General features: G+C 38.9%; 1 protein-coding gene across 4 annotated transcripts; it reads right to left on the bottom strand.

Moving 5' to 3' along the window:
• Window positions 1-16299: 16299 nt before the first annotated feature.
• LOC137963974 (uncharacterized) lies at window positions 16300-25049 on the bottom strand. 4 transcript variants are annotated; one of them, XM_068811211.1, is made up of 4 exons: window positions 24844-25049; window positions 23752-23842; window positions 17982-18138; window positions 16300-16399 (listed from the first exon to the last, which is right to left on the bottom strand). In XM_068811211.1, the coding sequence occupies exons 1-4, from the start codon at window positions 24887-24889 to the stop codon at window positions 16370-16372; spliced, it is 324 nt and encodes a 107-aa protein (XP_068667312.1). In that variant the 5' UTR covers window positions 24890-25049; the 3' UTR covers window positions 16300-16369. The 4 variants fall into 4 exon arrangements, 3 of the variants coding, with proteins under 3 accessions (XP_068667312.1, XP_068667310.1, XP_068667311.1); XM_068811209.1 differs by lacking the exon at window positions 16300-16399 and adding an exon at window positions 17036-17233; XR_011115267.1 differs by lacking the exon at window positions 16300-16399 and adding an exon at window positions 17046-17233 and having other exon boundaries at window positions 17982-18143.
• Window positions 25050-26039: the final 990 nt, after the last annotated feature.

Genomic DNA, 26039 nt, shown 5'->3' with positions numbered 1-26039 from the left:
ATTATAATAGAATAACCTTTATAATTGTGTTATAGGTGGTTACTTATCGGTTTTCAAATGAAATGAGCATTTATTGAATTTGGCATTAATCACTGTCGATATTGCATATTTCTCTCTCCTGAATTATATTTCATTATTTTTTAGTCTTATTTCTTCCTGAAATGCTTTTTATAGATTCAATTATGGAATTTCAGGAGAATTTGGGTGGAGAAGAAGATATTTACCAAAATGCCCTTAGTGAAATGGAGGTAATTTCTAGGGCAAATCGTTTTAAAATAAGAAAAATCATATTTAAAGGAAAGGGAAGCGTCGAACGAAGGGGGGAAGGCAGCGTGAAGAGAAACAGAAACGGAGACCAAAACAGAGGTTTTTTGACCGGAAACAGGGGAGGACCCGAGAGGAGTTCCCCACCGTCGTTCACCAGGCCAATATCTTCCACCGCGCCACCGTCATCCACCGTCGTCCACTGCCGTCCAGAAACCGAGAACAAACCCGAGGAGAGCTCGAGAGAGTCTCCGTCGAGGTGAGTTCGACAGTCGTCACTCGCCAGACCGAGAAGTGATCCGAGAGGGCTTCTCCGATGCAACTTCCGCTTTCCGACCATCCTCCGGAGTCGGGTACATATTTCCGACCATTCCCAGAGCTATTCCGACTCCAACCGAGACTCGAGAGAGCCGGTTAGAGAACGTCAGCTCTGTTTCGTTCTTCGCCAGACGTTCCCTCCATCCGTCGGCTTCCAACCTTCGTCGCCGGTGTCGTTTCTACCTCCGGCCACTCACCCTTGCCAACCTGAAGCCATTGATTTCTGGAAATTGTAGCACCCGTGAGAAAGAGTTGCTGCCCGAGCGAGAGGAGGAAGAAGGGGAGTAATTCGTCATTATTGAATTTAATTTTTCATATAGTTTGAACTTAGGTTTTGAATGTTAATTGAATCTGATTTGATAATTAAGGTTTATTTAAGATTTGTTTTCTTGATATTTGATTAAATTAGCTAATTAGGGTAAGATTATAGTTGAGGTTGGATTTTGGTATTTTAATCTGATTTCTGTCTTTAACTCTAGGCACCCGAGAGGGGCTAGACGCAAGGATTGAGAATCCGGATTCGTGGTTACGTGGCGCTCGAGAGAGGCATGAATCACGGTAAAATCCAAAGTTGATAATTTTAGCATCATCACAATAGGAAATTGATTCTCTGCATTCTATTGTAATCCGATCTTTGTCATTAACTCTAGGCGCCCGAGAGGGGCTAGACGCAAGGGTTGAGAATCCGGATTCGTGGTTACGTGGCGCTCGAGAGAGGCACGAATCACGGTAAAATCCAGAGTTGACATTTCCTGTTGTGCAAGTAGTTAATTAAATTATTGCTTGATAATTTAGGATATAATTAGTGTTTAGTTCAGATTAATTCATCATATTTGGTTAGGCTAGTTGACTGAAGAATACACAAAATTCAATCCTCCCTGTGGATATGACCCTCGCTTACTGCTAGATTACATGAACGATTCGTACGCTTGCGAGGTATAAAAGTCGATGTAACTAAAATTCTACATCACTAATCTACCACCCTACATGGATGTTACCAAGTTACTTCAAAACCATTTTTTAGTGATATATGTGGAACCATGCTACGTATTTCAGTTAAGGAGTCCAACAGTTAACAAAAATAAGTGGAAAACTCAGTTATGTTCTCCCAAGGGAGGGGGAAAAATGGTTCTAGTAGAGGTAAAAGAAGACGTGGAAAGACAGATGGCAGAGGAAGAGGTAGAGGTGGGAATGCTCCTACCTCTAACATTGTTGGTCAGCAAAGGAAGTGTACATTTTGTGGGCTCAACTACCATCTAGTTGAAAATTGTTGAAATCTACATGGCAAACCACCTTACTTTAAGGTTAATCAAGCATCAACCTCTACTACATCTACAAACAATGAAGCACCCTCAGAGTCCTCTAGAAAAAGATTGACTCTATCAAAAGAGGATCATTAATTGTTTCAAAAGTTTAAAAGTATTATGGCTTCGCCCCAAAGGAACACAACCACCATAGATGCTACTACTAGTATCTATTCTTTTCTCTCATGCTCTAGAAATTTACCTCAGATCATTGATTCTAGATACTCTGAGCACCATATAGGTAAAATTCAAAATTTGTCCTCTATGACACCATGCACTTTAGATCACTTTGTCTCCATTGCAAACAGATCATTTGAATTTATGGAAAAGAGAAATACTTCATTGACTTGTTGTAATCAGAGTACATTAACCACTAGTTATTATAGAGTCCAATTACAATAAAACTACCTTTGTCCCAATTACACCCAAACTCTAACACTTAAAGAAAAATCCTAGCATAATTAAATAACTCAATATAAATAGAAGACAAACATAACTCAAACTAGAACTCTTCTTTGAGGACATGACCATAAGATAAAGATGCCAGCTCGTGGTTATCTTTATGAGTCCTTCTTGATTTTCCAACTGGCTTGTGGTTAGCTTTGTGAGTCCTTCTTAATCTTCCAACTTATGTGAAAAGGATGCTAGCTCGTGGTAATCATGTTGGGTCCTAATTCTTATGTGTTTGGGCCAATCTTACAATAATCTTAGATATGTGGGCTCTTCCAACACTGCCCCTCATGCTGGGGGTGAGACAACATCATGAACTCCCAGCTTACTGCAAATGATGTATATGATCTTTTTGTATAATCTTCCATATCTTCCAACACTCCCCCTTACGCTGGTGGTTTTTCCATGAGGCTCAGTTGGCATAAGGTAAGTGAGAGTAAAATCACTCCGAGCCATATGACATTGCTCCATACTCTAATAGGGCACACTCCTATCTTCTATAGGTAGTGGGTCTATACGCAATACTCATAAGTATAATAAAACTCCTCCATCATCATATCCCTCCATAGGACAACGACTCTCAAGTGGTAGGAGTATTAAATGCCAATTTAGGGGGGTATTGTTGAGTGCTATGGAGTTTGGTCCATAAAGCTCGCGTAGATGGACCATTGTCAGAGAGGTGGGCCCAAGGGACCTGGAGGACCACTCTTTCTTTGAGTTAGCGTGTGCTGCACTCAAGGGGAATATCAAGCTTCCCTCTTGTAGATATTTCCCCTTTCAAAACTTTTAGTGAGCGAGCGGCAAAACAGGGTAAGTCTCGGGACTTACCGATCTCCCTCTGGATTTCTGCATCGGAGTCAGTGGAAGCTGAAAGTAAGAGAAATTGAGAGGCTTCGGGACTCTCGGTGCCAGGAAGAAAATAGAGGAGCTTGGGACTCTCGGGGCTGGGAGAAAAATAGAGTTTCTCGGGACTGAGATACAGAAAGAGGCTTGATGAGTGTCACAGGTGCCCGAAGAGAGGAGGCTTCTCATTGTCATGAGAAGCGACGCCGCTGTCGGAAGAGGCGACACTTGGACCTGGAAGCGAGAAGGAGCAAGAAGGCTTGAGCGACTCTCGGTGCTCGGTGCTGTGAGCACTGCCGCTTGGTGCTGTTGTCGCAGAGGGATGCTCGGGACTCGACGCCATGAGCATTGCCGCTTGGTGTTGTTGTGGCAGAGGAAGGCTCGGGACTCGGCGCCGTGAACACTACTGCTTGGTGCTGTTGCGGTAGAGGGAGGCTCTGGATTCGGCACCGTGAGCACTGCCGCTTGGTGCTATTGCCGATAGAGAGAGAGCTCAGACCCGACGTTGTTACCGAAAGAGAAGCTCTCTGGACTCGGAAGAGTGAGAGCTCAGACTCAGCGCTGTTGCCGAAAAAGGTCAGGTCGAGACTCGGGGGTGCTGCTGGTAGAGGCAACAAGGAGGAGTTCCGGTGCTGCTGGTAGAGGCAACAGGGAGGAGTTGCGGTGCTACTGGTAGAGGCAGCAGGGAGGAATTCCGGTGCTGCTAGGAGAGGTAGCAAGGAGGAGTTCTAGGTGTTGCTGGTAGAGGCAGCAGGGGGAGTTTCAGGTGCTGCTGGTAGAGGCAGTAGGGAGCCATTACTGGTGCTGCTGGTAGAGGCAGCAAGGAGGAGTTCCGATGCTGCTAGTAGAGGCAGTAGGGAGGAGTTCCAAGTGTTGCTGGTAGAGGTCGCAAGGAGGAGTTCCAGGTGTTGCTAGTAGAGGTAGTAGGGAGGAGTTCCAGGAGCTGCTGGTAGAGGCTGCAGGGAGGAGTTCCATATGCTGCTGGTAGAGGCAGCAGGGAGCCGTTGCCGGTGCTGCTGGTAGAGGCAACAAGGAGAGGTGTTCCGGTGCTGTTGGCAGAGGCAGCTGGGAGTTGTTACTGTGAGAGACAGTGGGACGACGTTGTTGCTGTAACTGAGAAGCCTCTCTATTGTATTGTAATTCCTCAAAGATTTGAAATAAAATCCTATGTAACTCCCGTGGATGTAGGCAATTTGCAATCGTAAAAATTGTGTCGTGAGTGATTACCCTGTCTTGTTGTCATTCAGTTTTTTCCCTAACAGGTACAACATAGAAGTAGTAATAAGTTCTTTCGTCATGGTGATGTAACATAGATGTAGTAATAAGCTTGTTCATCACAATCTCCCAACCCGAGCACCGACTCTCACAGGTAGAAATTAACGGGTAGTAGATGTATTAATAAGGAGTTCCAGGTGTTGTTGGTAGAGGCAGTAGGGAGCCATTGTTTGTGCTACTGGTAGAGGCAGCAGGGAGAGGTGTTCCAGTGCTGCTGGTAGAGGCAGCAAGGAGTCATTGTTGTGAGAGACAGTGTCATTGTTATGAGAGACAACGGGACGACGTTGTTGCTGTAACTGAGAAGCCTCTCTATTGTATTGTGATTCCTCAAAGATTTGAAATAAAATCCTATGCAGCTCCCGTGGACATAGGCAATTTGTCGAACCACTTAAAAATTGTGTCGTGAGTGATTACCTTGTCTTGTTGTCATCCGGTTTTTTCCCTAATAGGTATAACATAGAAGTAGTAATAAGCTCTTCCGTCACGGTGATGTAACATAGATGTAGTAATAAGCTTGTTCATCACAATCTCCCAACCCGAGCACCGACTTTCACAGGTAGAAATTAACGGGTAGTAGATGCAGTAATAAGGAATTCTAGGTGTTTGCTGGTAGAGGCCGTAGGGAGGAGTTCCAAGTGCTGTTGGTAGAGGCAATATGATAAACAAATTAGGACAGAGTTTTAATTAAATCTTATTAGCCTTCTCTATTAATATCCTTTAAATACTCATAGAGTTCACATCTCTTCTTCTTTGCTTACTAATCATTTGGTTCTCAATGCATCAATTTCACTCTTATGTTTTGGTTTTCAATTTCTATTCTTACAAATCATTTCGTTCATGTGATAGTTTATCATAACATTTTATTCACTCATTGCTTATGTTTTATTTTTTAAATTTAATTTGTTTTATATTTTATTTCACTTTTAATTTTATTCAGTTATTTGATGTTTTAATTATATTTCCTTTTAAAAATCAATTTATTTTTATTTATTTATGTTCAGTTTTAAAAAATATATATTAATTTCAAATTTAAATTACATTACCTTTTTAAAAAATTATTTTTATTTGATATTATTTTATTTTAAATTTATTTTATAAAATTTACCTTCCTTTTTATATTTTTATTTATTTTTTATTTTAATTTAATTTTATATTTTATGTCCAAATTTAAAAAATTTAGAATGAACATTCTTTAATTTTTATTTATTGTTTATTTTGATAAAATATAATATAAAAAAATTATTTTTTAATTTTTTATTTTAAAGGTATGTGAATGTTCATTTATTTTTTATTCATTTTACATATTGATATTTTAATTTTTTAGATTTATTTATTTAAGGTAGATTTTATGTTTTTATTTTTAGTTAAAATAATATTTTTATGTTTCAGATTTTTTAGCTTTCTATGTTCCATATTTGTTTGTATTAGTTTTAGTTCTTATTTTATTTTCTTGTTTTATTTGTTAAATTTTGTATTTATAAACTCTAACTATTTCTCCAATTTGTTTGACAAAGAGATCAGAGAGGAGGGGTTCCGCTCCACCCTTTGTCTTTTTATCTACTAACTAGGAAACCATTGATCAACTAGCAAAAGAAAGGCCTCAATGAAAGCGAAGATACGAAGATATTCTCTCATTTACTACCACAGAGGTAGAGGTGGGGTTGACCTCTCCAAGTTAGTTTTTTTAACATTTGGTCAAAATGTGTGAAAATTAAGTTTGTTACAGGGATTTGGTAGAACAAAATATAATTTCTACCAAGCCTAATCTTTCCTACTTTGTCCTAGCAACCTAGTAATGGGCTAGTAGAGCCCAAAACAGGGCAGAGTACAAAAATACAAATAAGAAGGAAAAGCTACAACTAGAAACTAGGAAAAGAGAACCAAACATAAGCTAAATACAAATAAGAAGGAAAAGCTACAACTAGAAACTAGGAAAAGAGAACCAAACATAAGCTGGAGAATCTAAAGTAGCTAAGAAGGCCTAAAAATAGGAAAATACTTAAAGGGGAGAGATGTCGATAGAAAAAAGAAGATTTCATTTTTTTCTTCTTATTCCGTTCTCAAGTTTCAATTGTTTTCTAGATGGGCTGAAACATACTCAATGATTTCAATGTTTGATCATCTCTTGATAAGTGTGAAACAGAACCTTCAAAAAATGATTTTCCGATGATATATTCTTCTCCATCTAGGAGGCTATTTATAATACATTACAAGTCGATTTTAGGATCAGTTGAGATCCTAAAATCAAGAATACAATCACGGGATCGGAGGAAACAATCACACTATACAACTATATAGTTCAACACTCCCCCTCAAGTTAGATATCAATCAAACCCAACTTGTCAATTATACCATGAAATGCTTTCCCTTATACTGCCTTCGTGAGCATATCAGCCATCTGACTCTCATATTGAATAAAGGGGAATTGTATAATATTTGCATCGAGGTTCTCTTTGATGAAATGACAATCAACTTCAACTTGTTTAGTGCGATCATGTTGAACTGGATTTTGTGCAATTGCGATGGCTGCCTTGTTATCACAGTGAAGATTTATAGGTTTGTCGTATTCAATCCCTAAGTCCCTTAGTATATTTTGTATCCATAACAACTCGCATACACCATGACTCATATTTTGAAATTCAGCTTCAGCACTTGATCTTGATACTACCTTCTATTTTTTTGGTTTTCCAAGTGACAAGATTCCCTTCCACAAAAGTAAAGTAACCCGACGTGGATCTTCTGGTTGTCTGATCACCTGCCCAATCAAAATCTATGTATCCTTCAATAGAAGACATACCATTTTTTTAGAATACCAACCCTTTTCCTGGAGCACTCTTTAAATATCTCAAGATCTGATAGACTGCTTCCATATGTTCTTCACTTGGTGCATGCATGCACTGACTCACAATGTGCACTGCATATGCTACATAAGGCCTTGTGTGTATTAGGTAAATTAATCTTCCAACTAATCGCTGATAATGCCCTTTGTCTACTGGGCTTTGATCTGGGAGAATTTCGAGCTTATGATTCATTTCCATGGGCGTCTCTATCAGTTTACAATCAAGCATTCCGGTTTCGGTTAGAAGATCCAACACATATTTTCGCTGTGAAAGGAAGACTCCATGTTTCGATCTTGCAACTTCAATTCCCAAAAAATATTTAAGTTGTTCGAGATCCTTCATTTCAAATTTAGTCGCTAAATACTCCTGTAAACCTTGCATTTCACATTGGTCATCTCCTATCACGACCATATCATCAACATATACAATTAAAGTTGTTACTTTTCCTTCTTTGTGTTTGATAAACGAAGTTACTTCCCTTATAGCCAAACTCCATTGTAGTCGAGAATCTCCCAAGCCATGCTCTAGGTGTCTGTCTAAGCCCATATAATGATTTCTTCAATTTACAAACTTCACCTTTACACAAAGAACCACTTTTAACTCCGGATGGTACCTCCATGTAGACTTCTTTTTCTAAGTCTCCATTGAGGAAGGAATTTTTCACGTCAAACTGTTTCAAAGGCCAATCTCAATTTGCCGCTATAGATATAAGAATGTGAATTATGTTGATCTTAGCTACTAGTGTAAAAGCATCCAGATAGTCTATCCCATACCTTTGCGTATATCCCTTTGCAACTAGCCGAGCTTTATATCTGTCAATACTTCCATCTAGTTTGAGTTTCAATGTGAACACCCATCAACATCCAACTATCTTCACTCCTTTAGGTTGGGGAACAAGTTCCCAAGTGGCATTCTTTCGTAGAGCCTCCATCTCTTCGTTCATCGCCTTTTTCCATTTTGGATTAACTAATGTATCCTGGACATTACTAGGAATAGAAACCCTGGACAATTGATCAACAGTAAATGCATACGATTTAGTCAACCTATGGGAGGACACATAATTGTTGATTGGGTATTTGGTTTTGGCTTCAAGATCAGGTTCATACTATTTTTTTGGAACTCCCCTATTCAATCTTTGTGGATATCTAAGAGTTATATTTTCTGTAGGAACATATGTTTCAATAAGTTCATCAAACACAGGATTCATATTTACTTGAGGAGGAACATTCTTGGTTGATTATTCAGTTGATGGTGCAGAGATTCTTCAGGAGCAATTAATGATTCACTTTCGGCTTCATGGTTGGGAGAACAGTCTTGTTGCACATCACGACAACCTGGTGGGTTAAAAAATGCATTCACCACTTCTAACTCAGCACCTTCACTATTCTCTTGTTGATTAAACAAGTCATTCACCGCTTCTAACTCAATAAACTCAGCCCCTCCGCTATTCTCTTCACTTGAGTTCTCCCCCTAAAGATAATTTTGAGAGACTCCCCTTGAGTAATAAGGTTTTAATTCATTCAAAGAGGCATCTAGAGTTACATGGAGTTTTCGGTTGTGTGGATCATATCACCGATATCCTTTTTGAAAATTAGAATAGCCAACAAAAACACATCGTTTGGCACACGGATCAAGTTTATTTTGCAAGACTTTTGGGATATGAACAATACAGTACACCCAAAAACCTGGGGTTCAAGATTTGGACAATGGGGAATGAAAATTAGGGAGTGCAATTTTTGTTGAGTTTGAAAGTCTATAACTCGAGAAGGTGTTCGATTGATAAGGTAGGTAGCAGATTGACAGTTTCGCCCCAATAAAATCGAGGCATGTTCATGCCAAAGAGAGAGGCACACACTACTTCCAAAACATGTCTATTCTTCCTTTCTGCCAATCCATTTTGTTAAGGAATATAGGTGCATGAGGTCTGATGACGAATTCTATGAATATTCAAAAAATTACTCAGAGAAGCATCGACAAACTCAGTATCATTGTTAGATTGCAAAACACAAACTTGCTTCTGGTACTAAGTGTGTACCATTTGGTGAAATTTCTGAAAAAGCTAGACACACATCACTCTTTTTTATAAGCAGGGATACCCAAGTCATTCTAGTGCATTCATCAATAAAGGTCACAAAATATCATGCTCGAGAAATAGAGGGAACCTTTGTAAGACCCCAAACATCAGAATGAATAACCTCAAAAGGTTCAGAACTCTTATTCAAACTCGGTAAATAAGAGATACGATGGCTCTTAGCCAGTTCACAAGTGTCACAACGAAAATCCAAATTATTCAAACCTGAAAAGAGTTGTGGTCGCAATTTCTTAAGATAACCAAAGGAAAGATGATCGAATCTTCGATGCCATAACCATATAGTTGTTCGAGCACTGTCTTCACTACTAGCTTGATTTTCTTGACTGATTTTCGATCCCCCATTCTCTGTTAACTCCAAATAGTATAGTTTGCCCCGTCTAACACCATAACCAAGAATCTTTCGGATTAGAATGTTCTGAAAGACACAATAGGAAGGCCTAAAAGTTACAGTACAAGCAAGAGTTGAAGTAATTTGGCTAACAGACAACAGATTATATTCAAGAGATGGAACAACAAGGACAATATCTAATGTAAGATTATTCGACATGATAACTGATCCTTCCCCAGTAATAGGAGAGGTACTACTATTGGGGGTGGAAATAACGGATTGAGGAGAAGGTAGGACATATTTTAACTGACTAGAACCCCTCATAATGTGATCGGATGCACCTGTATCAATAATCCAAGTTCTATTCTTAGAATATGCAGAGAATATTGAAGTTTTACCAATAATACCTGGATGGGCAACATTCGCCGTAGGCAACATTTTTTGCCCTACAATATTTTTTCGAGGTCTTTTTGAGAAGTCTCACGACTCTGGATAACCAATAATCTCAAAACAACGCTATTGCAAATGGCCTTTTTCCCCGCAGTGAGTACATACCCGGTTGTTAGCTTTGCTAGAAATTGGACGATAGCTTCCCATTGTCTGTCTCTGGGTTTATTCGAATTTTGGGTCCTGTCCGGGAAGTAATCCTGTTCGGTTCGGTTCGGTCTGAGTTTGGTCCGACTCGGGTTCAGTTCGGGTTTGTTTCAGGTCCGATTCAGGTGCACTTCGGTACGGTCCGGTTCGATTCTGGATTCGCTGGGTTAACCCGTTATCGGCTGGGTTGACCTGCAGATGAATAAAGGAACAGCGTTCCTAAGTTAAAAAAAATAATCAAACGACTCTTCGTCTTCTCTGTTGACGTTGGTGGTTCAGAGGTAGATTCGGTGGCGGTTCGTCGGCTTACGGGAGTCCCGCTAGATATCGGGTGGTAGTGGCTCGGTCTTACGACGACGAACACAAAAAAAAAATTCTTCGGTGACGAGAGAGCGTCTTCGGCGACGGTGAAGGTGCGTTGGCGTACTTCAGCAGCGGTGGTCGGCAGCTTAGACAGTGGAGGTTTTTGGCTACAGAAACCGTCGGTCCACTGAGTCGAGAAAGAAAGAAGAAATTCCTTTCTTCTTCGACAATGATAGCGTTGGCTTCCTTCGGCACAGTGGTCAGCAACGACAACAAGGCCGATGGTGCGGTCGTCGGCGGTTCTGCTGGAGTGGGATGATGACGGAGATAATTCACGACGATGGGAAGCGATGGCACAAAACTTCTGCTCTGTTCTTCGGATGAAGGAAAGCTACGGAATAGAGTTTATGCTCTGTTCTTCAACGACGAGAAGGAGATAGAATCCCGCTCTGATACCATGTGAAACAGAACCTTCAAAGAATGATTTTCTGATGATATATTCTTCTCCGTCTAGGAGGCTATTTATAATACATTACAAGTCGATTTTAAGATTAGTTTAGATCCTAAAATCAAGGGATAAAATCAAGAATACAATCACGGAATCGGAGGAAACAATCACGCTATACAGCTATACAGTTCAACAATAAGGTCTTACAGTTTTTACAAAAAATGATCTTATCACTTACATAGGGACTTATGAACTTGCAATTTGTATAAAATTTTATAAAAAGAAATACGTATACTTTTATAATTTCATAAAACAAACTTGCATACACTTTTCAAATAATTTTAGTTAACTTAGAAAGGTGAAAAGGCTAATTTACCTATAAATAGTCTTAAAAATATTGTAATTTATAATACATATTAGGGGTGGGCAGTGTTTAAGTTTTTGAAAACCTGATCTTGAAGGAGAAAACCATTAAGCACCCAAACCCATGAACCCCCCATTTCCTCCCCCTAAGCTCCATCCTCGAATTGCCGACCCATCAAAATGGTATGTGACGATCTACTTATAAATGATGTTTGCATTGCTATTTGTTTTTCTCTTTTGTTGATGATTTGGTTTAAATTTGTAGCAATACCTAGCTCTAGACTACAATTTTCTGCGTTTGCGCCTCCAAAATCGGATACTTAAGTCTTTTGATCAATTTGAAGTCATCGGGGACTTGAAGGTTTTGATGTTTTTAAATGAACGATTTTTTTTTCTGTAGCACGTTTTGAGTTTGGCTTTGGAGGTGTTTTAGGTAAACTTCAAAGGGCCTATTTTTCTTTTAATTTTATTTTGTTTAATATCTCTTTATTTTCAACTAGTTATAGTATATTTTTTTGTAATTGTTATAAGATGAAATGAAAATCTAAAATTTGGAGAAGAATGAAGACTTCTCTTTAGTTTTTGCTTTAATTTTTTTCTGGATTTTTTTAATTTAAAAATTGATAATCTAGACACGACATGCGCATTTGGTAATCACATTGGTTTGTGGGATTTTGACAAGTCCTCATGAGGAAAGAGATGTGAATGTAAGAGGTAGTTTGTCGATTTTGGTCGGTTTTCCTGTAGAATGCTTTAAAAACTTTTTCTTCTTGGAAGATGGGCACACGCCCATATGACCAAAGAAGGTCCACATATACAAGTGTATTGGAAGATGGTCCCAAGCCCATAAGACCAAGGAAGGCCCACATAGGTTCAAGGTCCATAGATCAAGGAGAAGACCTATAAGCTCATACAATGATGGCGGGATGGTTAATAAAAAGTTAATCACATCATACATTGATGTGATTAGGTTAAATTTTAGGGTTATAATTGTAATGTTGTAGGTTGATTAATTTATAAATTGAGCTTAGGGAAAGGGTTTGGATAATAAGTCCATGACCTCTTCTTTCTCCTTTTTTTCTCCCAATAGGTATCTCTTTTTTTTTTTCTCCATGAGCTCATTTTCAAGACTCGTAACTATGGTTTCTTTTAAAATTCCCATTCCGAGTTGTATTGTGGGTTAATATTTTTTTAATCAGTTTAGAAACTCTGTTCATTCTCCCCTGCTCTATCACTTGTTTACTTTCTCTGCTTTGTGTCTCTCCACGTTTATATCCGCTGGTAGACATGGAGGGGACTTCCTATACTCCTCGAACATTGGAAGATATATTTAAGGATTTCAGAGGTTGGCCCTAGCATGATCAAAGCTCTCACCACTAATGATTCAGAAGTTTTTGTAGCAATATGATCCCGAGAAGGAATGTTTGTGCTTGTATGGATTTCCTTATGAAACATGGGAAGTAAACCTACTTGCAGAGGAGATTTCTTATCATGACGCGTACACTTTTAGCTGCTTTGGAAGAGTTCTGAGACTTGCCATCTCCACTGTCATCCAGCCTGAGACTTCGATGGGAATCTCTCTATGTCAATCGTCGAAAATTTCTCCGAATCCAGACACCAGAGATCATTCCAACTATTAACATATTCTTCTCAGATCGTATTAGTGGATATGAAGCATCCTTGTTGCTTCATTCGTTAACCCTCTGCTATCAAAAATCCAACCAGACAAACCGATGGGAGTTGCAAGAGAAGAGGAGAGTTTTTTTGGAAGATCACGTTCCCTTACTGCTACTGTCTCTACTGTGTTGCCTCTTCTAGAACATCGTCTTTCCGTTGCTGTTTGGAAAGTTACAGAATTTCATACTAAATTTCTGGCGTGATTGGCATTTTGGCAATGCTGGTATCTCTAGGTGATTAGCATCGACAACAGGATACAACAGTTGGAAGATTTATTTCTGAAAGATCTTATTGAAACTGAATACAACAACTTTCCTTTTTTAAAAACCTTGGAAAGTTTCCTTCACTAGAAAGTCGTCTACATTCTATCAACTATAATCTCATTCCAGAATTCCAAAATTACTCGTTGGCGTTTATCTTATTTATAGAAGAGAGCTGGATCCTAATCAGAGAGTATTTCTTTTAGCAGAGGATTTTCCGTGCTGTTTTGTTGGACATCTCTAGCTGTTTTCAGTGCAGATTATTTGCAACTGGCTTACTATTTTAATGGGATTCAGATGATGAATTAACGAGATTCGTAAAATGGTAGTTCTTGGTTTCAAAAACTATTGCTGGATCTCGCTCATCGCCAGATTCGACTCTACAGATTTATTGCCGTTTGATTCACAAAATTTAATCATGATGTTGTTGTTCCTTTTCCGGAAACTTTCTGATTGCCGCAATGATACCTCCCTGCCGTCTCTGGTCGCCCAAGTTGTTCGACGTCGAGGAAAAAGATGGAATTGCCAATTTTAAATCCTGGTTTACCGCCGAGCCTAACTTGGACCAGATGTTGCTGGGTCTACCCAGCGAACTAGCGATCACTTGATGTTTCTGATCTGCCGAGTTAACTCGGATCAACTCGGTCTGGGTCAACCTGACTCGGCCCACTTATTTTTTGCCTCAATTATATAGTTTTGGGTCCCGAGTTCTATACATATTTCATTCGTGACTCGATTATATTGGTCTACTATTTGAGTTGACATGATTCAGTTCTTTTTCTCTAGTTGGATTATTATTTTGAACTATCGGTAGCTTATTCCTTGGTCAACATATTATTTGGTGCACAGACTTGCATCAAATTATTTTATGGATCATTTTAAAGGATTATTTGGTACATGTTATTGGGCCCAAGCCTATTTTAGCTGCTGCTATTATATCTCTTTGGACGAGACATTATTATTGGAGGACTTCTCAATTGCTGATTTTTATTAGCATTGGTTACTCTGATAATGAAGAAAGCCAAGGTGGCCTCAAAATATTATCTTTTTTTAATTACCTGTTACCCCCCCTTAATTGGCATTTATTACTCCTACCACTTGAGAGTCGGTGTCCTGTGGAGGGACACGGTGATGAAGGAGTTTTATTACACTTTTGAGTACTACGTATAGACCCACTACCTACAGAAGATAGGAATGTGTCCTACATCCAACATTAGTTATGACTGGAGTATGGAGTGATGTCATACGACTTTGAACGATTTTAATCTCACTTACCTTATGTTAGTTGAGCCCCATGGAAGAGACCACCAACGTAAGGGGGAATATTGGAAGATATGGAGGATTACCATTTTATACGAGAAAATCCTATACACCATTTATAGCAAACAGGGACTTCATGATGTCCTCTCACCCCCAACTTGAGGAGAGTCTTGGAATATCTCATAAGACCAAGGAAGGCCCACACATCTAAGAGAAGTGGAAGATAGGCTCAAGGCCCATAGGTCAAGGACAAGGATCACAAACCCATACAATGATGGCAAGATAGTAAATAAAAAGTCATCTCATAGAGATGATATTAATGTAATTAGGTTAAGTTCCAAGGTTATAATTGTAATATTGTCGGTTGATTAATCTATAAATTGAGTTTAGGGGAAGGGTTAGGATAATAAGTCCATAACCACTTCTTCATCCTGTTTTCTCCCAATGCGTCTCTCTCTTTTTTTTTCCATGAGCTAAATTCACAAAATCCTGAAAATTAATATTTCTCAAAGTAGTTAGATGAAAAAGTAATAGTCGTTCATTTGTTTCCTTAACTACTTGTGTTTTGTCTCTTTTCTGAACTTCATGCTGTTTTATGTATCTCAAAGTGACTATTTCGTATTCCTTCAACACTGCCTCTAGTTTTATGTATCTCAAAGTGACCATTAGTTTTTCGTTTAACATAATCTGAGTAGGGAAATTTACTGGAGATTGTTACACTACTACTAGCTTTAACTTATCTCTAAAATTTTGCAGGAAACCCCACAACTTTCTTATGTGGGAAATGTCTTCAAGAATTTCATTGGTTTAAGCAATGTTACAGTTCATGGTTCTTAGAGAACCATGTGTGTGAAGGTAAATTATGGATTAGCAAATTGTCGGTGACTCTATTTTTTATATGTTGACAATTGTGATTCCAAGGTTTTAGCTTGGTTGTGCCATAAAGTGTGCTTTAATGATTTAGGCATGTATGATATCATTTATTCATGTTTACTTTGCATCAGGTAGGTAGAACTAAGCTAGCAATTCAAAGACTAGATAACAACTTTGCTATTCTGGATGAAAAAGATGCATGTATGGAATTAGAACATAGTTTTACTCATGTTGCTCAAGTATAAGGCTCTAATCCAAAGCTGAGTTTGTGCACTTCACCAACCCTAGCTGAACCCCAATACAAGTAGAAAGATCTAATCGGAACCATGGATGCTTTTCCATATACCCTACTACATGTGTCTTGTGTTTCATTAAAGAGAATAAGGAAGACAGCCGAGAAGAGAAAATTTTACCCAACAAACAGAGGCCTGAATTCAGGACAGTGTTGAGAGAAAAAGAAACTGACGATGAATAAGAGAAACAAAATGAAAAAGACAATTAAAAACTCCTTCAAATGCATTAGTCATTTCAGCCTCTTCCGTGGATTGCAGATTAATGGAGTTAAGAGGTTTCAAAGAGGCATTAGTTGGAGGTTTCAACTAGGTGCCTTCAGAAATTAGAGAACCATTGGAGGAGATGGGTAATGAAATCAGAGAATCCCAAAATTAAGAACTGAAAAACAGCGATAAGAATACTATCAACAGCAAGAATAAATAAAATTAAGATTTGATGTTGTATGGGAAGTAAGAGAAAAGGTAGCGACTGTTACTCCTCGGCAAAACATTCATCTCCCTATCCTGCTGCTTCTCATGCTTCTCTGCTTTCTTACAGGGTATCTTCGGAGCCAGGCAAAAAAGCAGGATAAGGATATGAACATTTACATCTTCCGAGTTCTACCTCGATGATCCTGACAAGAAAGGAAAAAATGAAACGTCCAATGCAAATTCTGTGTCTGAAACTCAAAAATTAGCTCAACACTGCCTATAGCCAAATGAAAAACAGAACCCCAGGTGCAAAGATTTATCCACCATGTGCTCCAAAAGATTAAAAAAAACAAAAAACAAAGAAAGAAAAGCTCGCTCAGCTTTGAATAAATTAACCTTTCTTTCTCATAATATAGAACAAGCATTCAAATTTAAATCTCAACAAATTGTACATCAAATTTTATTATCCTTCCATTTACATAAGATAATCTCATCTATCACTGACACACCTTGACAGGCCATAAAAATTGGAACCACTCCATGCTGAAATAGCTACGAAATTAGAAACTAGCCAGGTGATGGCCACGAAATTGCTTGGTTTATGCGGAAAAAGTTGATTTAGCGGAAAGGAAGGAGGCGATTGAGAACAAGTGAATTATGTGGAACGTTGTGAATTTGATCAAGAACAACTTAAGATATGGAATAGATGTTCAATAAAAGAGTTATTCATTTACATCATTGCATGCTTGCTTTCTTATCTAATGGCATGAGAAGTGCTAAGGCTATGCCTTATCCACTTACAAAGATGTCAGATGAGGAGGAAAAGTAAGGGGCAAGAGTGAGAGTGAGAGTACTGTTTCCTGAATGATTAAAGACGTAAGTTTCATGGTTAACCCTGAAGGTACTTAGATCATTGACAAATTGATACATTGCATTACCATCTTTTACTGTCATCTATGAATTACACATTTCAGCCTGTTTTCAAACACGGTTACTGTTGGGGTGATTGCTAGGAGACTGCTTGGAGCCACGGACTGCTGAAAGAGATACAAAACTTGTAAATACCAAAATTGATCCTATTATAATTCCAACTAATCCTCAGAAACTGGTTAACTATCAAATTGTGATGGCCACGAAATTGAGAGTTGTTATTAGTTACATTCTGAATAAAGTGAAAAAAACTCATACAATTGGCAAAACAGGTTCCATTAACTTTGAAACTTGTAACCAGTTTATTAGAAAGACCGAGTTTGCTTCAAACCTATTCAAATTAGGGGTGATAGCTGTAATAGTAATAAAGTGGGGGAATGAGAGGTTGAATAGAGAATAGCTCAGTCTACTACATCTCCTTCCCCCGAAAAAGAAAAACTAGTTTTATTAATATTTGTTTGATTGGCCTGCAAGCGCACCCGCTAAGGCACAACCACCCCTAGTCTATTACAATTTACACTCTAGATGCCCCTAATCACTCAACAATTTACACTAATACATACCCCCAGTCTGACTTGTCTTCACCATTCAATTCACACTCATGGTGGTTCCAACTTCCAAGGTGGTCTCAGCTGAAGAACTGAGTACAACAACTTCTTACTGATTTACTTATTCATAAGACCCAGAAATGGCTCCATGCCATCATATCTTTACACCCAGAAACAACCCATTTTGGAAGTACAAAGCTGAAAATGCCAAATCAAATGACTATATCATTGTAGAAAAAGAGTTAAAGGCAGAACCAGGAATTCAATTTTAAAATAGTTTGCAGCTATTGGGTACTCAAATTATTACCTGACACAGACTGAACACAGCCAGAGCTATGATAGAACTGAAAGGAATGACCTTAGAAAGCCGAAATCCTTGCCTCTGCTTGCAGCCCAGAATGTGTACAGTGTGAGACTTACGACCGCTGTAGTAGTGAGAATGGCCGCTTCCAGAATTACCTTTCCTGTTCTGCAAAACATTCAACAGAAGAAGATCAGTTAATGTTATGGCAAAGGGCCAAAACTGCATAAAACTTTCAATCAGAAGCAACTAGTTTTTCCCTTGATAAGATTTGTATGCGTCACTCTTTCATACAATTAAAATGTGCAACGCAAGACCACTTCTGTTAGAGAAGATGTGGGTTGAATAGTCAAAGGGGCAGAAAGGGGAATTTCAGATTTCCTTTATTTATGGGGTTGACGTGTGGAACAGTCAAAGAAATTAAAACCCCCCTTTTTCATATATCACCCCCCTCCCAACACTTTCTGGAATGTTGCGATTTTACAGAGAAACAAAAATATCAGAAGCTTCAAGAGGGTGAAGCTCTTTGAATGACTGATTTCACGGTGAGATGGAAATTTTTGGTGCTTCGAGAGAGAAGCATTTTGAAACACCGATACAGAGAGAATAAACCTTTTTTTCGCCGTGACGTTGCTGCCGCAACAGAGATCTTTTTCTTACAGTCACATGCTGCTCCGACACTGCTGATTCTCTTCAGTTGGGCGTCTCCAGCCTCAGCATAGAGAGAGAGAGACCAGAGAACAGAAAGAGCATTGTATCCTCAGTGTAGAGGGAGAGAGCAGAGGAGAAAAAGAAGGAACGCCTCGGTATTATTTTGCTCTGTTACTGACCGGTGCTGTTTGGGCGTCGGCGAGTCTCGGAATCTTCACACAGGTTACACTGTTTCCTTACAGATCTTTATTTCTTATTATCTGCAGTGGTAGATTGATTTATGGATTGTAAGTTGAGAATGTTGTAACTGTGAACATATTTTCCCTATAAAGAAATATCTGCAACAGCTGTGGACATAGCCCAATTTGGGTGAACCACGTTAAAATCTGTGTACTGTTATTATTGCTCCCTAGGTAATTTGACTGGTATAATCCTAACAAGTGGTATCAGAGCGAGGTTGTACAGAAAGTCAGATTTGAGTGGGAGCAATGGCCGCAGATGAAGGGAAGGTAAAGATTGAGAAGTTTGATGGGCGGATTTTGGTTTCTGGAAAATGCAGATAGATGATTATCTGTATCAAAAAAAATTATACCTACCACTTGATGGAGCGAAGCCAGAAAATATGAAGGATGAAGAGTGGAACCTCCTTGACAGAAAAACCCTTGGATTTATCCGACTATCGTTATCCCGCAATGTTGCATTTAACATAGCAAAAGAGAAGACCACATCAGGTCTCATGAAGGCTCTCACCAGTATGTACGAGAAGCCGTCAGCCTCAAATAAGGTACATTTGATTAGGCAACTGTTCAATTTGCAGATGACAGAAGGAGCATCAGTAGCTCAACATATATCATTGCAACCCAATTGAGTTCAGTTGAAATTGAATTCGACGATGAGGTACATGCATTGATACTTTTGTCTTCCCTGCCAGAGAGCTAGAATGCCACTGTTACAGCAGTGAGTAGCTCGTCATGAAGCAATAAGTTAAAATTCAATGATGTATGTGATCTAGTTCTCAGTGAAGAAATCAGAAGAAAATCGTCAGTGAAGGGTCGATTTCTTCAGCATTGTCTACAGAGGCAAAAGGAAGAACTAGAGGAAACAAACCTGGAAGGTCAACTCATCGAGGCAATTCTCATAATAGAAGGTCTCAATCCAGAAATCCAAACAGACCTCAAAATAGAAAGTCTCAATCCAGAAACCCAAACAGATCTCAGAACTCAAGTTCAAGTGCTGGAACTGCGGGAAAATCGGGCACTACCAAAGTCAGTGTAATAGTGCACCGAAGGATCAGGAGGCGAAGGTAGAAGCAAATGTTGCTTCCTCCTCAGGGAATGATGTTTCATTGATATGCTCTCTGGAGAGCAAGGAGGAGTCTTGGGTGTTAGACTCTGGAGCATCGTTCCATGCTACCTAGTAAAAAGAACTCTTCGAGAAATATGTGTCCAAGAACCTTGGTAAAGTATATCTTGGTGATGATCAACTGTGCGATATTGTAGGCAAAGGTATAGTGAAGATTCAGTTGAATGGGTCTGTATGGGAGCTGAAAAATATCAGGCACATTCCCGACCTGAGAAAGTACTTAATCTCAGTAGGGCAGTTAGCCAGTAAAGGCTACACCACGACCTTCCATGGTGATGATTGGAAGATTGCGAAGGGTGCATTGGTGGTTGCACGAGGAAAGAAGAGTGGTACTCTCTACATGACAGCAAAAACATGTTGTACCATTGCAGCTGCAGAAAGTAACCAATGTTCCAACCTGTAGCACCAGAGACTTAGCCACATGAGTGAGAAAGGAATGAAGATTATGCATTCAATGGGGAAACTATCAGAGCTATAGTCAGTAGAAATTGATATGTGCGAGGATTGCATATTTGGAAAGTAGAAGAGAGTTAGCTTTCAGACACATGGCAGAACTCCAAAGAAGGAAAGACTAGAGTTTGTTCATTCTGATGTTTGGGGCCAACAACTGTTTCATCCATTGGTGGAAAACACTACTTCGTGACATTCATCGATGATCATTCACGGAAGGTATGGGTTTACTGCCTAAGTCACAAGTCTGAAGTGTTTGATACCTTCAGAAGATGGAAAACCATGGTTGAAAATGAAACAGGACTTAAGATCAAAAAGCTGAGAACTGATAATGGTGGTGAATATGAAGATACCAGATTCAAGAAGTTCTGTTATGATCATGGGATCTGCATGGAGAGAACCGTGCCAGGTACACCTCAGCACAATGGTGTAGTTGAGCGTATGAACAGAACTTTGACTGAGAGAGCCAGAAGTATGCTTATGCACAGAAGCAGTCAACACAGTAGCTTATTTGATCAACCGAGGTCCATCAGTTCCCCTGGAGTACAGACTACCAGAAGAGGTATGGAGCGGAAAAAAAGTAAGACTCTCACACCTTAAAGTTTTCGGTTGTATGGCGTATGTGCATATCAGTAATCAAGGCAGGAATAAGCTTGATCCCAAATCCAAGAAATGTACCTTCCTTTGTTATGGCGAGGATGAGTTTAGATACCACTATGGAATGAAGAAAACAAAAAGGTGATCTGCAGTAGAGATGTGAATTTCAGTGAAAGGATGATGTACAAGGACAAACATACTGCAGATAACAATAACTCAATAGAGTGGGAATATGCAGATGTGGATGATGTCCCAAATGATTCTATAGCAAGCCCTCAGCCAGAGGAACTTGTTGAACAGAATAGTGCACAGCAGTTCGACACATCATAGTCCCTTGTTCCAGCTCCGATTTTGAGAAAATCTTCTCGACCTCATGTGCCTAACAAGAGATACATCAATTATCTAATGTTGACTGATGGAGGAGAACCTGAATGCTATGAAGAGGCATGTCAAACTGAAGATGCTAGCAAGTGGGAGCTTGCTATGAAAGATGAGATGAATTCTCTAATCTCCAACAAGACATGGAAACTAGTTGAGTTACCCATAGGGAAGAAGGCCCTTCATAAAAAATGGGTGTATCGGGTGAAAGAGGAGCACGATGGCTCTAAGAGATACAAAACCTGATTGGTTGTCAAAGGATTCCAACAGAAGGAAGGAATTGATTACACTGATATCTTCTCTCCCGTTGTGAAGCTCACTACTATCAGAACAGTGTTGAGTATTGTTGCCATTGAAGATCTCTATCTAGAGCAGTTAGATGTGAAAACTGCATTTCTTCAGGGAGACTTGGATGAGGAGTTATATATGCACCAGCCGGAAGGTTTCTCAGAAAAGGAGAAAGAGAATGTGGTGTGCAAACTCCAAGAGAGTCTGTATGGTTTGAAACAGGCCCCAAGATAGTGGTACCGAAAGTTTGACAGTTTCATGCATAAGGAAGGTTTCCAGAAATGCAATGCCGATCACTGTTGCTACTTCAAAAGGTACACGTCCAGTTATATCATTTTGCTACTTTATGTCGATGATATATTAGAAGCTGGTTCAAATATGGATGAGATCAGAAGTTTGAAGCGGCAATTGTCAAAAGAATTTGAAATGAAAGACTTGGGTCCAACAAAGAAGATTCTCGGAATGCAAATTACAAGAGATAAACAAAGTGGAGTCTTGCAGTTATCTCAAGCAAAGTACATCAATCGTGTTTTGCAGAGATTCAACATAAGCAATGCCAAACCATTTGGCACACCCTTGGACAAACACTTCTGTCTATCCAAGGATCAGTCCCCTCACACGAAAGAAGAGAGGGAGCTTATGGATAAGGTTCCCTATGCCTCAGCTATTGGTAGTTTAATGGTACGCAGATGCAGATTTTGCAGGAAAAGTTGATCACTAGAGAAGCACCACTGGTTATGTGTTTACCGTGGGCACAACAACTGTTAGTTGGATGTCGCAGATACAGAAGATTGTTGCATTATCCACCACTGAGGCTGAATATATAGCAATAATAGAAACCAGTAAAGAGATGATATGGCTTCAAGGATTGTTAATCGAGCTAGGATTCAAACAAAGGATGAATGCTTTGTACAGTGACAGTCAGAGTGCGATACATCTGGCAAAGAATTCTGCATTTCATTCTAGAACCAAGCACATTGGTCCACGTTATCATTTCATCAGATCTTTGTTAGAGGATGAGGTGCTAACGCTGAAGAAGATCCAAGGTAATAAAAATCTTGCGGACATGCTAACAAAACCGGTGACTATTGATAAGCTGAAGCTATGTTCAACTTCAGTTGGCCTGCAAGAATGAAGAGACCTAGATAAAGTTGTTGCATTGATATGTGTGAAGACAGATTGATTTCAGTCTTCAAGTGGAAGATTGTTAGAGAAGATGTGGGTTGAATAGTCAAAGGGACAGAAAGGGAATTTCAGATTTCCTTTATTTATGGGGTTGACGTGTGGAACACTCAAAGAAATTAAAACCCCCCTTTTTCATATATCACCCTCCTCTCGAGACTTTCTGGAATGTTGCGATTTTACAAAGAAACAAAAAAATTAGAAGCTTCGAGAGGGTGAAGCTTTTGAACGACTGATTTCACGGTGAGATAGAAATTTTTGGTGCTTCGAGAGAGAAGCATTTTGAAACACCGATATAGAGAGAAGAAACCTTTTTTTCGCCGCGATGTTGCTGCCGCAACAGAGATCTTTTTCTTACCATCGCGTGCTGCTCCGACGCTGCTGATTCTCTTCTGTTGGGCATCTCCAACCTCAGCATAGAGAGAGAGACCAAAGAAGAGAAAGAGCATTGTATCCTCAGTGTAGAGGGAGAGAGCAGAAGAGAGAAAGAAGGAACGCCTCGGTAGAGGCTGTATTTGTTTTGCTCTGTTACTGACCGGTGCTGTTTGTTTCTGTCTTCGTTTCTGACCGGTGCTGTTTGGGCGTCTGCGAGTCTCGGAATCTTCACACAGGTTACACTGTTTCCTTACAGATCTTTATTTCTTGTTATCTGCAGTGGTAGATTGATTTATGGATTGTAAGTAGAAAATGTTGTAACTGTGAACATATTTTCCCTATAAAAAATATCTGCAACAGTTGTGGATGTAGCCCAATTTGGGTGAACCACGTTAAAATCTGTGTACTGTTATTATTGCTCCCTAGGTAATCTGACTGGTATAATCCTAACAACTTCAACGCATAAGAAGGAAAGAGAGCATATGATCTTTACCGCTTGTGAATGCACAAACGATGCCCATCGCCATGATGAAGGAGACTGTAAGGAGGCCGAGGAGAATGGAGTTGTTGGGGTGCTTCAGAAACTGGAATCAGAAACTGTAGTATGTGAGAAAAAAAACAGAGCTGCACAATTGATAGGAAACAAAATCCAGATGAAATATTATGTATAAACAACAGAACACCCAAAAGGGTATCTGAATAAAGTAATTTGTTTCCCATTCATTTACCCGGCTGACAAGTTTTTAAGAAAAATAACAGCAGTCCAAAGATTTTTTTTTTTTTGTAAAATAGTTCACATAAATTGAAATCGACAAGCAAGAAATGAATTGAGAATTCAGCTTTTCCGAAACGACAAGAGAGCAATCAACTGAATGAAGTTGTCACTCACAAAAGAAATTTCAAAGATGTTCTTCGAAAGAAGTTAACCAAAATTGGCTGGGAACTCGTGAAACAAGTAAACACGTCCATGAGAAATAAACAGAAATAAAAAAAGAGATGGCATGCAATTTTCAGATGAACAAAAACAGAGAAAGAAAATGAAAAATAAAAAAGCAATAACAAAAAAAGAATGGAAGACGGTGTAAAGTGGGGGAAACGGAAGAAGGCGTGGATTACTACCAAAAAGAATAATTATGACAAATCCATAACAAATAACAATGGAAGGTCACAATTCTGGAACAACTCGTGAAGTGGGGAAAGGAATATATCAAGTAAAACAGATTCAAGAGAAAACAATATAAATAAATCAAAGACACAGTAGCAATTTTGTGATAAACACAAACAAACAAATAAAATGAAAATTTTAAAAAAATCACAAATACGTCCAAAGATTAACAACAAATGAAATATAACGGATTATCAAAGCTGCAACATAAAATGGCGACCGGAGTACGCTCAGGGATACCGTCGAAGAATAATGAGAAGAGAAAGAATCTTTCCTATTGCCACAAATGAATCGAAATGAGAACTGAAACCATAAATATTCCTGAATGAATATACAATTCCTGAACCATTCGGTAAGAAATCAAAGAAGCCAAAGAAGGCAACAGAGATTCAAGGTTAAGGTTAGAGGGAAGATACTTACGTATTATTGTTACGAATGACGGCGAGCTCCGACAAAGAACGCCCATTCTGACCTTATTTGTCTCCACAGGTCCGACGCGCGCTTGAAGACTTGGACACTCAAACCACCACCGGCGTCTCTTCTTCTACAGCGCTTCCCAAAGATACTGTTGGATCACTGATAACAGTCGAGGACACGATTTAACAAGAACAGAAACACAGGCAGCGATGGCTCTAAAGACAGAAGATGTGATGTGAAAGTCTGAGAAAAGGTTATGAGCCATCCTGCTATAGGGCCACATTGAGCGTTCATTTAAATTATGTTTCACTAAAATTTCTTTTAAAAATTCCAAGTTATCAATTTTATCAAATTTTTAACATTTGAGACTAGAAAAAAATAATTAAAAACCTAATCCCAACTTCCATAATAATCCTACTAACTTACAAGAAATATGAAAATTAATTATTGGAAAGATATAGGACTAATTAATTCTATTAATTTAGTATTTTCCAGGTAAATAACAAAAAAATCATCATTTGTATCTTTTAAGGCCAATTTTACGCTTAGATGCAACTAGGGTGGCATCGAGCCAAGCCAAGCTCAAACCTGCGTATGTTCGACCTTGGTTTGATCTGAATACTTCGAACTCGAGCTTAGCCTCGAACCTTAAAAAAAATCAAGTTCAAGCCCAAAAACTTTAACTAAGTTTGAGCTCGAGCTCAAGTTTTAACCTACATTTAGAACTATAAAAATTAAAAATTAAAAAAATAAATAAAGAAAATATTGTGATGAACTTAGTACCATTGAATTACAAGCTATCGCAGAAAAGTCCAAGACTTTGCAATGGAGCATACTAATGTATAATGACCAGTTTAATAGACCTAAAAGAAAGAGCAAATACCTCCATCAATAATGTTTATTCTATTGACAAACAACAACATTAGATGTTGAAGGATCCAACATGGCTGAACTATCGATCATTTTTTATGTTTGAGGTAAGTAAGATAAACCATCAACTAACTAAAGCGGGAATGGATGAGAACAATTAGAGTAAAGGATATTTTTGTAAAAAAATCTATGCTAATGAATTGGCTCACGAGTTAACAAGCCAAGTTGACTTATTATACTTAGCGTGCTTTATTTCAAGTTTGAGCTCGAGTCGAGCTTTAGTAAAAACTGAATTTAGCTGAGGTCGAATGGTTTGGCTTGGTGCCACC

This window comes from Aristolochia californica, unplaced genomic scaffold (genome assembly GCF_029961685.1).
Source record: "Aristolochia californica isolate CCGP_79_NKW_82.1479 unplaced genomic scaffold, dmAriCali1.0.hap1 SCAF_4, whole genome shotgun sequence".
In the NCBI taxonomy this organism is placed as follows: Eukaryota; Viridiplantae; Streptophyta; class Magnoliopsida; order Piperales; family Aristolochiaceae; genus Aristolochia; species Aristolochia californica.
Note: the sequence above shows the minus strand (reverse complement) of the source record. Positions and strands in the feature narration are given on the sequence as shown.

Coding starts and splice junctions, on each gene's coding strand:
- LOC137963974 (XM_068811209.1), bottom strand. CDS start 24,889: ATGGGCGTTCTTTGTCGGAGCTCGCCGTCATTCGTAACAATAATAC. Junction 18,139..23,751: donor CGTTTGTGCATTCACAAGCG/GTAAAGATCATA, acceptor TTTGCAGAACAG/GAAAGGTAATTCTGGAAGCG. Junction 17,234..17,981: donor CTGTGTTCAGTCTGTGTCAG/GTAATAATTTGA, acceptor TATCTCTTTCAG/CAGTCCGTGGCTCCAAGCAG.